The 14426-nt window shown below is 37.5% G+C and overlaps 1 protein-coding gene across 2 annotated transcripts in view; it reads right to left on the bottom strand.

The window, feature by feature from the left end:
* The window catches only part of TNPO3 (transportin 3), an 81872-nt gene that overhangs the window by 40438 nt on the left and 27008 nt on the right, over positions 1–14426 (bottom strand). For both annotated transcript variants that reach the window (XM_010831697.1, XM_010831698.1), the window contains 3 exons: positions 13752–13825; positions 11923–12079; positions 1992–2135 (listed from right to left, as the gene is read on the bottom strand). In XM_010831697.1, the coding sequence (XP_010829999.1) occupies positions 1992–2135; positions 11923–12079; positions 13752–13825 (375 nt within the window). The remainder of the gene's footprint in view (positions 1–1991; positions 2136–11922; positions 12080–13751; positions 13826–14426) is intronic.

Genomic DNA, 14426 nt, shown 5'->3' with positions numbered 1-14426 from the left:
TCAGTATTTATTTCCCACATATCCTTCTGAGGAAAGTATCTGAGATGGGCTCAAAAAAAAAAAGGTTAATCCAATCCATAGCAGAGTAAAGAAAAGTCCCAGGATGACAAATGGACGCAACTGATACAAACTAGAGCATATTAGAAAGTTCAAGGAGGGAGGCCTCTAGGGGTTCTATTAAACAGTCCAGAGATTGGATAAATTTAGTAAGGCATACTGGTCATTTGTGAATAATAAAACACAAGGACATTTAGAATCTCCAAGGGGGTAAAAAGCTATAAAAGCAGGGTTGGAAAAGCACAAAGACACAAATTACTCATTAGGTTATTCTTTGAGTGGTGGTGAACTCAAAAATATTCATTGTATTACAATGTTTCAAAAGTTAAATAAATGTTCAAATTTACTCTTTTGTATATATCAATTATTATTTTAAAAATATTTTTTAAAAGAACTATAAGAAAAAAAGCTATATAATAAGGTCCTGGCCTAAGCATTTGTTTAGTTGCTAAGTCATGTCCAACCCTTTTGGTGACACCCATAGACTATAGCCTGCCAGGGTCCTCTGTCCATGGGATTTCTCAGGTAGGAATACTGCACTGAGTTGCCATTTCCTTCTCCAGGGAACCTTCCCGACCCAGGGATCAAACTGACGTCTCCTGCACGGCAAGCAGATTCTTTACAACTGAACCACCAGGGAGGCCCTAGCACAAAGCAAACTATTTAGTTTTATGTGGCATGACTGCAAACCACTGAAAGAATATAAGAATGAGAATATATTTGACTCTGACTCCAGAAACATTCTTAAGTAACAGAGGACTGGTCATGACACTGGATCAATAGAGAAAACAATAGGAATATATCTGGCACATTGGTTTGTTCTTTACCCCAATCTCAGTTCCCAAGAGTCATCACTGAAGTTTGAAGTGTATTTTAGACTGTCCTCCATTCATATGTTGTCATATTTATATACTCAAAAAAAAAAAAGTGGGACCTAAATTTTTTAATACTGACTACTCTTTCACACAACCTGGTGAGATGAAAATCAGAATTATTATCATTAAGGTATGGCATCAACAGACATGGAGACAAAGATAATGATTAGCAAAACAATTACTAGCATCTTAATTTTCCTGAATTTTAGCTTCTGATGCAAGAATGACAGCAAAAATACACTAAAAACATTATATATAATATCTAAAACGTCTCCTTGAAGAATCCATTTTCCTTTTCTTTCTTAAATCCAGTGATATCAATTAATATCATGCTAGCATCTTCTAAATAGTTTACCAGCATAGACCCAGTATGGAAATACAGAGTTTCCACCCTAATATGTGTTCATGGAAGGAAAACCATCAGGGAGAAAGAGACAAAGTCACACCCACCTCCAAAGACCAGTTTAACATTTGTGCTTGAGATACTGCTGCTTCTTGTTCTAAAAACCAGTCTTATTCTAAGCACTCCCATCAACCAAGACAGAGGAATGTACTACTAGCCATTATTACTTTTAAAGTTTAAGAAAGAAATGTACCAGTATATAAAAAGACACGACTTTTAATCTCAAAAACCCAAAATTCATCTTATACATACCCTAATGTTTAACTATCTCAACTACGAAGATAATATTCTGATCTGTAATTGTCTCAACCATCCAATGGTCATTATTAGAAACACACAACTTCATACTTTAAAAATAACGAAAAAGATGCCAACGGTACTTTTGTTACTTGACTTTTAATATGTAAATCAATGATTTACATATAAAACTGCTTTTCTCTTAAACCTAACTACATTATATTCTGAGCACTAAAAATAATATCTTAATGTGGTATTTGGCAACAAGGAAGGGACAGTGCTGCTTTCTTACCATACACTTCCTACTCACACTGCAAAAATCCGAAAACACTCTTATATCCCATAAGGGCAGTTACTGTTTAAGTGACTATGTGCCAGAAATAAACAAAAGCCATTTCATAAATGAAGCCATTACTTACCAAAACCTCAAAAAGGAGTGCTAGTAACTTATTGTTAGCCATGAAGTTACTGTCCAAAACTCCTAAGTTAAACCAACTTCCCAAACAGCGAAAGACCTTCATAAGCATTTTCTCATCTGTTCCTGCTTTTTCTACACAAGTCATCTGAAAAGAAAAAAATAATTATAAAAATAATACCAATTTTTACATTTAAAACATTGTTAAAAAATGAAATATTTTTACAATCACTTTATAGATATGATACTGAGAAGGATGGCAATAACAGTTAAAAGTGTTTTTTACTTGCCAGACACTGTCTTGTTGCTCTTAAATCATTTAACCTCCACTAAAATTGTACAAGTATGTATATACTATTATTATCTTTATTATCTCCACTTTCTAACCTGAGAAGCTGAGCTACACAGAGGCAGAGACTGGTTCAAAGATACATATGTTTCAGAAACAACTATATTTCTTAGATTCCACTTCTGTATTAATATAATCTTAACAAGAGAATTGTCTTTAGCACTCATCATCTCAGCCCCTTCATGTTTCACAGCCTTGTCGTGGCAAAGGGGTTTTCGTAAATCAATGAAACTGTAAGCCATGCAGTACAGCACCACTCAAGATGGACGGACAACTACTAATAGCTCCAGGAAGACTGAACTGGCTGGGCCAAAGCAAACACCCAGTTGTAGATGTGTCTGGTGAGGAAAGTAAAGTTCAATGCTATAAAGAACAATATTGCACAGGAACCTGGAATGTTAGGTCCATGAATCAAGGTAAACTGGACACTGACAAGCAGCAGATGGCAAGATTGAATATCGACATCTTAGAAATCAGTGAACTAAAAGTGACTCAAATGAGAGAATTTAATTCAGATGACCAGCATATCTATTACTGTGGACAAGAATCTGTTAGAAGAAATAGAGTAACCCTCATAGTCAACAAAGAGTCCAAAATGCAGTATCTGGGTGCAATCTTAAAAACAACAGTACGATCTCAGTTTGTTTCCAAGGCAAATCATTCAACATCACAGTAATCCAAATCTATGCCCCAACCATTAATGCTGAAGAAGTTAACCAGTTCGTTAAACACCTACAACATCTCCTAGCACACAAACACACACACACAAAGATGTCCTTTTCGTCACAGGGGATTGCAACGCAAAAGGAAGAAGTCAAGAGATATCCAGAGTAACAGGCAAGTTTCTCCTTGGAGTACAAAATGAAACCGAACAAAGGCTAACAGTTTTATCAAGAGAATATGCTGGTTATAGAACACCCTTTTCCAACAACCCAAGAGATGACTCTACACATGGACATTACCAGATGGTCAATACTGAAATCAGATTATGTTCTTTGCAGTCAAAGATGGAGACATTCTATACAGTCAGTAAAAACAATACCTAAAAAGCTGACTGTGGTTGAGATCATAACTAGGCCATTCAGGTATGACCTAAATCAAATCCCCTTATATTATACAGTGGAGGTGATGAATAGATTCAAGGGATTAGATTCGGTAGACAGAGTGCTTGAAGAACTATGGATGGAGGTTCATAACATTGTACAGGAGGCAGTGACCAAAACCACCCCAAAGAAAAAGAAATGCAAGAAGGCAAAGCAGTTGTCAGAGGAGGCTCTATAAATAGCTGAGGAAGAAGAGAAGCCAAAGGCAAGGGAGAAAGGGAAAGATATACCCAATTGAATGCAGAGTTCGAGAATAGCAAGGGGAGACAAGAAGGCCTTCTTAAATGAACAATGCAAAGAAATAGAAGAAAACAACAGAATGGGAAAGACTAGAGATTTCTTCAAGATAATTAGAGATATCAAGGGAACATTTCATGTGTATTCATGGCAAGAATACACAGAAGAACTATACAAAAAAGGACTTAATGACCCAGATAACCATGATAGTGTGGTCACTCACCTAGAGCCGGATATCCTGGAATATAAAGTCATGTGGGCCTTGGGAAGGATTACAACAAACAAACCTAGTGGAGGTGATTGAATTCAAGCTGAGCTATTAAATATCTTAAAAGATGATCCTGTTAAAAAAGTGTTGTATCAGAATGTCAGCAAATTTGGAAAACTCAGCAGTGGCCACAGAACTAGAGAAGGTCAGGTTTCATCCCAATCCCAAAGAAAGGCAATGCCAAAGAATGTTCAAACTATTGTACAATTGTGCTCATTTCACATGCTAGCAAGGTTATGTCAAAATCTTTCAAGACAGGCTTCGGCAGTACAGGAACCAAGAACTTCCAGATGTACAAGCTGGGTTTAGAAAAGGTAAATCAAACTGCCAACATCCACTGGATCACTGAGAAAGCAAGGGAAAAACATCTATTTCTGCTTTACAGACTGTGCTAAAGCCTTTGACTTTATGGATCACAATGAACTGTGGAAAACTGAAAGAGATGGGAGTTCCACTACATTACCTGTCTCCTGAGAAACCTGTATGTGGGTCAAGAAGCAACAGTTAGAACTGGACATTGAACAACTGACTGGTTCAAAATTGGGAAAGGAGTATGACAAGGCTATTTATTGTCACACTGTTTGTTTAACTTATATGCAGAGTACATCATTTGAAATGCTGGGCTGGATGAGTCACAAGCTGGAATCAAGATTGCCAGGAGAAATATCAACAACCCCAGATATGCAGATGATACCACTCTAATGGCAGAAAGTGAAGAGGAACTAAAGGGCCTCTTAATGAGGGTGAAACAGGAGAGTGAAAAAGCTGCCTTGAAATTCAACATTCAAAACACTAAGATCATGGCATCTGGTCCCATCACTTCATGGCAAACCTAAGGGGATAAAGTGGAAGCAGTGACAGATTTTATTTTCTTGGGCTCCAGAATCACTGCAGATGGTGACTACTACCAGGAAATTAAAAGACGCTTGCTCCTTGGAAGGAAAGCTATGACAAACCTAGATAGTGTATTAAAAAAGCAGAGACATCACTTTGCCAACAACGGTTCATGTACAGTCAAAGCTATGGTTTTTCCGGTAGTCATGTACGGATGTGAAAGTTGGATCATAAAGAAGGCTGAGTGTCAAAGAATTGATGCTTTCGAATTGTGCTGGAAAAGACTCTCAAGTGTCCCTTGGACTGCGAGAAGATCAAACCAGCCAATCCTAAAGGAAATCAACCCTGAATATTCACTGGAAGAACTGAAGCTGAAGCTCCAATACTTTGGCCAACTGATGTGAAGAGCTGACTCACTGGAAAAGACCCTGATGCTGGGAAAGGTTGAGGCTAAAAGAGAAAGGGGCAGCAGAGGATGAGATAGGTTAGACAGCATCACTGACTCAATGGACATGAACTTGAGCAAACTCCAGGAAAGAGGGGAGGACAGAGGAGCCTGGTGTGCTCTAGTCCATGGGTTTGCAAAGAGTCAGACAGGACTTAGTGACTGAATAAGAACAAATAATAATTGATCTTGAATTAACAAAATGGAGAATAAATGAAGGGAGAAAAATATTAAGAGTCCAGGCTCAGTTCAAGAGCAAGAAGAATAATATTTTTAAAAAATTTAAAAGTTGAATACAATATTTAGGAATAAGTCCATTTGAATGGACCACAAAGTGTAATACTGACAAAATAAAAAGATAGAATAAAAACATTAAAGAGAAAATGGGGGAACTAAATGAAAAAAGTTCTAAGAAGTCTTTAGTATCTTCTATCACAGCCAAGTACATATTTTTCTTGGTAATTGTGGACTAATTTAATCCTCTAAGTCCTAAAACAAGACAAAAGACACGAGAGACTTATAGACCTTATTAAGTCCCACAAGGTATATCAATATTTTTCAGATACCATGATGGTATCACCTGTCATCAATTACGATGAAGTGCTAAATCAAGTCCAAGTAGCTAAATGCACTTGATCATCATGGCAGTAATAATAACTATAAGGACTATCACGGCTGCTGAATGTTTTTTAGTCATTTGAGTGCTTACAAAATTACAAGCTTTGGTCTGTTAACCCAGCTCAAGTCACAGTCTGAGAACTAGCAACATGACTAGCATTCCATGACAGCTCTAAATGAAGCTCTTATAATATTGCTCAAACTCATATACAAAATTTAATTGTGTGGCTTGCTGAATTACAAACAACAGTTGAATTTACAGTCCTACCAAGTTTCTCATGTCAAAGTTCTGAAATTGACTGGTAAACAGCAGACTTCTGAAGTCTGGAATGGGGACATCCAGTTGGACCCTAATGAAACTGGTAATCCAAGTCACTCTGAGTCTCCCTTACCAATAGAAGTAGCCTCTGCCTTCCAGTGTCTGAGACAAGCCTTTCTCAGCTTCAAAGCCCTGTAATAACCCCATCTGAGACAGAGGCCTTGAAAGAAGATGCCCAATCTCTTCAATACCTTCCACAAACATCCCCAATAATACTCATAAACTAGGGTCAAATCTCAGAATGTTCTAGGGGAACAGGAGGAAACAACTTATACACCAATACAACTGTGAAACTTCACTTAAATGTGTCTAAAGAAACCTAGGAAACACGCAGAAAGGTGTTAGACTGAGGAAGGCTGGACTATAACACTAGATTGAGCCAAACATTGACACAAGTATACTTTCTTGAGAGTATTCATTTAGTGAGTGTATGGAGTCTCTGGGAAGTACCAATAGGAACATCATAGTACAAATATCTAGAATTTTGGAACAAATCTATGCACTCTTCTACAGGTAACTATCTGTCTTTTGAAAATCAGCTTCTGGCTTACTATAAGACCTGGGCAGGCCTATCCATAGGACATCAGGTGATTATGTGACCTGACCTTCCCACCATGAACTAAGTACTGACTGAACTACCTAGCCTTAAGATTGGGCATGCATAACAAGAGACTTGTCATCAGATGAAAATGATATAAAGAGGTTGAGTATAGGAAGATTTGGAAGCTACAAAAATGTTACATGAGTACAGATGGCTCAGATTCTCTGACACCACTTATTCTTACATTGATTCATCCCCTTCAGTCCATGCTTGTGGCCTCCTGGGATGTTCCTTACAACTGGATAACTGAAGAAAACATTCAAGCCTGGATTACAGATTGATCTGCATATGCTGGTACGACCTGAAGGCAGACAGCTATAGGATTACAGGCCCACTCCGGGGCCACAGTGAAGGCCAATGCTGAAGGAAAACCCTCCTAGTGGCCATAACTTCAAGCAGTCTGTATAGTTGTCCACCATGTCTGCAGTGAGATGACCAGAAATTTGGATCGCCACTTATTCATGGACCCTTGTCAATCATTTGGATAGATGATCAGGGATTTGGCAGAAACAAGACTGGAAGATTGGTGACAAGCAAGTCTGAGAAAGAGGTATATGAATGACATATAAATGGGCACAGATTTCTGCCTGATGTGAATACCCACCAGAGCATCACTATATCCCAATGATAGATAGACAAAATGACAAACTCGAACAATGTCAGCCTCTTTCCCTAGCCATCCAGTGCTTGCTCAGTAGGCTCACAAACAAAGTGGCCAGAGTAGTAGGGATGGAGGCTAAACATATATTAACATGGATTTCCACTTTACCAAGGCTTAACAGGTAAACAATACTGATGAGTGTCTGTCAACAGCAGAGACGAACACTGAGTCCCCAGTGGCACCAATTGCCACGGAGACCAGGTTCACTGATTATATTGGCTTCTATCATGGAGGAAGCAGAGATTTGTTCTCATAGGAATAGGCACAAATTCTGGATATAGAACCGTCTTCCCTGCTTATAATGCTTCTGTCAACATTATCATTCATAGACTCAAAGAATACCACATCTAACCATGATGGTATCATAGCAAATCAAGAAACTCATATCAGAGTAAAGGAAGTACAGTAATGGGCAACTCTGAGCTCTATTAGTTTGGAGATCTGGGTCCCAAAGAAAGTATGTTTCCAATAGGAAACTCAAAAATAATTCCAGTGAATTGGAACATAAAAATACCACCTGGACAATGGGAGCTTCTTATGCCACTGAACCAACAGGAAAAGGAGTTACTTTACAGACTAGAGTGACGAATCACAATTACCAGTGAAACACTGTATTGCTTCTATATAATCAAAGCAAGGAGTTCTAGGTCTGGAACCCAGAGGATTTTCTAGGGAGTCTCTTTGTTACTTCCATGCCCAAAAGGTTAATGGAAAACTATAGAAACAACAATCCACAAGGCAGGATGATTGAGGGCTCAGACGTTTTGGGAATGAAGTCTTGGGTAAATTCACAGAGTAAAGAATCCTAAGCAGCTAAGTTTCTGGTCAGGGCAGGTGTCTTAGTCCATTCAGGCTGCTATTAACAGAATAATACAGAACAGGTGGCTTATAAACAATAGAAACTTTCTTACAGTTCTGGAGACTGGAAGTCCAAGATCAAGGTACCAGTCTCTGCTGAGGACCTGCTCCTTGTTTCATAAACAATTGTCTTTTTACTGTGTCTTCACATGGCATAAACGGGAAGGGAGCTGTCTGGGGTCTCTTTTATATGGGCACTAATCCCATTCATGAGGGCTCCACTGTCATGACCTAATCACCTCCGAAAGGCCACATCTCCAATACCATCACCTTGGAGATTCGTTTTCAACATATGAATTTCGAGGCAGGGGCACACACAAATATTCAACCTATAGCAGCAGAGAAAACATGAAATGAGTTGTGGAAGAAAAAAGCCATATATACCAATTACAGCCTTGTAATCAATATAAGTGAGGACTGTAGTAGTTCCATATTTTCTATCTGCTTGTTACACCACTGCACTGGTGTTTAAATATGTATAAAAGAGCACCTATGGGAGCTAAGTTAAAAGGCAAGACTGTGGCCAGCTGCAGAACTACTGCCTCTCAGCTCCAAATTCACCCTTTTAGAACTACTCTGTGAAAATGGATCTGGGCCCTTAAAATGTTTTTGTCCCGTGCCAGCTGGTACTAACTTTTTGTCAGAAGGTCACTAGAGAGAAAGTGCAGAAGGAAAAGGGTTTTGCTTCCTGATTCTAGTGTGCTCACTAAGCAGCCTTCTAAAGAACATGCAGCTTCTTCAGCCCCAGACTGATAGTTTCTCTGGTGTCCAGCTCTTGCAGTATATTGGCCAGCACTTTCTCCAGCACCAACTCTCATCCTTACCAACAGTTTTTCAGCAAACTGCTCCTGGCCCCTAAGGAATGTACATTCTTCTTTAGCAACAGATTCAGTGCACTTAGCTTCTCCGGTGCCTACATTACACAGTGGCCAGTAGCCTCCTCTGGCATTCCCACACCCTGCTGATTCTGTTGCAGAGTGCCTCTGGTGAGATACCTTCCCTAACAACTTTCTTGGCCTTCCTAGAAAGCAGATTTTTAGCAAGTTTGAGAGGAGAGATTTTCAGTGGCATGCAGCACCACGGTGACTTCTTTACCATGACCAAACCATCACCAACAGGGTTTGAATCTCAGTCCTGGGAGAGGGGTGAACTCTTCCTTCCTTAGAAACTCTATCTTAGCCTTGACCTTAATGACTGCTCCTTGTATCTGTTTTATTTGTATACTCTTTAGAGCTCTCTTTACCTCTTATTAGACAATCCCTTGTTACTACAGATACCTGTTATAGTTAAACATTCTTTATATTGAATAGTCCCAATAAATTAGTAGGTGGTTTCTCTCTCCTGACTGGACCCAAACTGATACTAAAAGGAACCAAGGGTTCTAGATCTGGGGCAAAGCAGTAACTAGATGATTACTAGTTACCTTTTTCTGTGAGGAAATAAAGATGTGCTCCAGTGGCCAAAGTCATAACATTTAAAGCATCAAAGTCGTAACATTTAAAGCATCAAAAGGATAACTTAAGCAAAGACCCTGAATCAATGAAACTCATGGGCCCATAATACACCACAAAGAGAAAGTCAAGGGGAAAAAGTAACATTTAAGTAATCTTAAAAACAAAATCCAGAATAATCAAAAATTAAAGATTCATCCTGCCTTTCTAGTGGGAACTTAGAAGAATGTTAATATACATGTAGAAAGAAAGAATTAGCAAAACTTTATTTTGCAAACCACGATGGAATTATTAAGGTAAGGATTATAAACTTAGAATTTAACATTCATACAAACTGCATTATATTGTAAGGGGAGAAACAAACTTTATAAATGGAAGAATCAAACTGTCATCATTCTAATCTAGTCAATCCTAGCACAGCATCACTAACCAAAGTTATGCTTTTAGAAGGTCAACCAAAACGTATATCTTCTGATAAATTGCAGCAGGAAATATCTAAGTTGTTTTCTAGCTAAAAATATTTAACCTTTTAAAACTAACCTATCAAAGTCTTTCAGTCTTTCTTACCAGGTTCCTGGGAAAGAATTAAGTCCTGCAGAAAATGATGTGAGTGTCTATTTTCTCAATCATCCTGTGAATGGTATATAGGAGAAACTGTAGACGCCTTAGGGCATTTAAGGCTTAATTCTCTTGAGGAATTCCTACTGAGTGGGGCTGCTTTAGATGTAACTTCCGATTAGCGGAATTATAGAGAACAGAAAAACAAACTAAATGACACAAAGACAATCCAGGAAGTAAGAAGATGCTTTATAAAACAACTAGTCCAGTCTCAACAAATCAGTGTCATTTTGAAAAAATGAAGAAGGGGGACTGTGATCATAACAACTTGATACAAGGCATGGTTCTAGACTAGTTATTGATATGAAAAAATGCTACAAATATATGTTAGGACCAACTCAGGAAATGTGAATATGGTCTAGGTATTTATTAGATGATACAAAAATTTACTGAAATGGAAAGATGAAGCTGGAGGACTGGAAAAGCAGGCTCCAGAAGAGTGGGTGAAGCATATTCTCATTTGGATTTTCAAAATCTGTATACATGTTCACAGAGGATACATACTAAAGGATTAACAGCGTGATAGATGGTTTGAATGTAACTTGATTATCTATATTTTCTAACTTTCTATTACACGATTTCTTTAAAATAAATGGTTAATTGAAAACACATTTAACTTAAAAAAGTAATTTTCCAATGAACTTCTAATGAACACAATTTTAAACAAAACTTTGTTTTTCAAATGAAAAGTTCTATGATGCTGAAGTACTGAAATACATTCCTGAAAAATAATCTACTATAACCACACTGTCGAGAAATTGACCTGGACGCAAAACCTAAAAATGGTATATGGGCTAAATAATCAATTTAATACCATTTATTAGTTCAGGAATCAGCAAAATTTTTCCACAGAAGGGTCAGATAGTAAATATTTTAGGCTTTGCAGACCATATGGTCTCTGCAAAAACTACTCAATTCTGCTGTTAGCCCAAAATTATGGCCACAGACAACATGTAACTGAACGGGCATGACTGTGTCCCAGTAAAACTTCATCTACAAACAGCCCATGGACCGTAACTTTACCTACCCTGGTTGAGGACATTAAAATTTCCACCTAATCAAAAAGGATGCAAGCACATTTAACTATTTTTTATTAAGGAACAGTATATTCTATAATTATGACATTATTCAAAGGTCAAGTAAAGTCCTGTACCACCACCCTATCAAAAACTCTCAATTTATCCCTTAGAGAGGATCTTTCCTTAAGTAAATTTATATGCAGTTCCTGGAGCACAGTCCTTACTCAAGAGCCTACAGCTGGTAGCAGGAAGGAGGAGAACAAGGGATGTGTAATCAGAAGACCTGAGTTCAAATTCTGAATTAGCAGTTGTGTAATTCTAAAACCTGTTTCTCATTCATAAAATGGAGACAATACCACCCTGACAGCATTACTTAGAAGCTCAAAAAGTATAGTTTCTGAAGTACTTCTTAACTGTAAAGTGTTATATAAAAGCCATAGTATTATCATTGCCAAATTTTGCTAAGAAAGCTATTTTACAATAGTGCTACTGAATTACAAAATAACCACCAAAGCTTTTTGCACATAGGCAATAACTCAGTATTTCAAACATACCAATAGAGATACTACTGTACTAGAATAGAAGGCCAAATCTTCTATAATTTCTGTACGCCGATTAGCTCCAATTCGTAAGGAACGACTATGTACTTCTTCAGGTAACACTGTAAGGATCTCCAGCAGAAAAGGCAGAGAAGTTACATCATTGCTATATCTAGGTAAGAAAAGAGGAGAGCTATAAGTTATTTAGAGCCCAAAAATACACAATCACATAAGATAAAAACAGCCATCAGAATAACCCATGACAACAAAGTAGAATTCTCACTATAGTTAAAGGGGAGAAAAACCCGACACACTCTTCTGGAAGGACATCTAGAAATCAAACTTTCAACTTGCATAATAATTTATGACCCAGCAATTCCACTTTCAGAAATTTATCCTTCAGAAAAATCTCACACACACATGGAGATGTATATGCACAAGTATTTTTTTTTAATAATAGCAAAAATACTGGGAAAATGTAAAGGTCCCTCATATTAGGATAAAAAAGGTTACAGATATCATACAATGGAGAATATATAGACATTATAATGAGTATCTATGTCATAACATAAGATGTCCACAATTAAGTGAAAAAAGTACATGAAACATATTAATACATATAGCTGAAGAAAATACATGTTTATGCATATTAATACACATATACATCTCTTTATTTTAAAATGCTTAAAGGGAAGTCTAGAGGGCTATACAGTCAGTCACTAATAGTGGTTACTTATAAAATATATGAATAGGAAGAGACAAAAATATTTGCTTTTTACTTTGAAAGCTTCCATAGTGCTAGAATTTTTTCAAGGAGCACGCATAATATTATCAATAAAAAGTTTCTTAAAACAAAAAATAAACTATCTACATAAAGGTTTTAATGACACACTATACTGCTGCTGCTGCTGCTAAGTCGCTTCAGTCATGTCCGACTCTGTGCGACTCCATAGACAGCAGCCCACTAGGCTCCTTCGTCCCTGGGATTCTCCAAGCAAGAACACTGGAGTGGGTTGCCATTTCCTTCTCCAATGCATGAAAGAGAAAAGTTAAAGTGAAGTCGTTCAGTCATGTCCAACTCTTAGCAACCCCATGGACTGCAGCCTACCAGGCTCCTCCGTCCATGGGATTTTCCAGGCAACAGTACTGGAGTGGGGTGCCATTGCCTTCTCCGAATGACACACTATAGTTGGTAGTAAAAAGGACATCCACTTTGTTTAAAAATAATTTCCTAACCAAACGCCAAAATGCAAGCAAATATCAAGATCATCTTGCCAAGATCATGAGGAAATGCTTTATTCAAAGCAGCAAGCTCCATATATCTAAAAATAATACTGTCCTTTTTATAGACATGAAATGAATCCCAATTAGTAAGAATAAACATTCTGACTGTATCTTTATAAAGACCATTGATATGACAGTTAGTGGGAGTGATCCACAAGACAACAAAGGTTTTTTGTTGTAGTTAATTCAAGAAGAGTGTGGGTGGGTGTGGGTGGGTGGGTGTGTGTGTGTGTGTGTAAACTATATGAGTCTTTAACATTCCACATGACATACTTCTGGAGTATTTAAATTTTAAATCATTTTCTTATACTGTAACAAAGGTTAATAATAAATAAATCTATGCCGAAAGTTTGGGCATGCTCAGTCCCTTCAGTCATGTCTGACTTTTTGCAACCCCAGGGACTATAGCCCACCAGTTCCTTTGTCCAGGGGATTATCCTGGCAAGAATACTGGAAAGTTGGGGGAAATAATCCAAATGTCCAGCTTTTGCTAACAAATTTCTCTATGTAGGTTAATGGTAATTCCAAACGCCAACATATAGTCAAAACAAGCTACTTACTTTTCTACCAATGTCTGTACACATCCCTTCCAGGAAGGCATTTGTAGGGCAAGGTCTGCTATTGCTAAGGCCAGCTGAGTAAAAAGAGAGATTAAATAAATGAATAGACAGGTGAACAGAAATACAGTTACCAATAATATTAACTGGAAAGCAAAGAAACTAAATTTCTTCCAAACAATATGACAACTTAGACTGCGATACCACTCTTCTTCTCATACAGCTATGTATCATGTAAATTCTTCTGGGCTAACTACAAATTGCTGGGATTTAAAATTTAACCTTTAAAAATGAAAAACCAAATTAAAACATAACAAAAAGAAGTCAGAAAGAACAGACTGTAGATTTTCCTCAGACTATATCAATACTTACTTTTATTTGGCAATACCATAGAACTTCATGGACTTATAAAATATACTTTGTCAAAAACCCAAAGCTACTGACAGTCAGCCCTTTGACTCACTCAGTAATAGAGTGCCATATCCCTTCTCCTTTAATTTCTTATCTTGAAGTCTTATGCAAAAGCCTCCTTTCTCTTCAAGAGTATTTCTATGCCAGGCAGAGAACACATGTGAGTATGTATTCACTGAAGTGTCGTCCACTTTTCCTTTGTAATGTATTTCCCTATCTAAGGTGAAAGGCCAGATGCTCTAGTTTACCATTTCATTCATGAGACTT

The sequence above is a fragment of the Bison bison genome, unplaced genomic scaffold, assembly GCF_000754665.1.
Source record: "Bison bison bison isolate TAMUID 2011002044 unplaced genomic scaffold, Bison_UMD1.0 scf7180017864530, whole genome shotgun sequence".
Lineage (NCBI taxonomy): Eukaryota > Metazoa > Chordata > Mammalia > Artiodactyla > Bovidae > Bison > Bison bison.
Note: the sequence above shows the minus strand (reverse complement) of the source record. Positions and strands in the feature narration are given on the sequence as shown.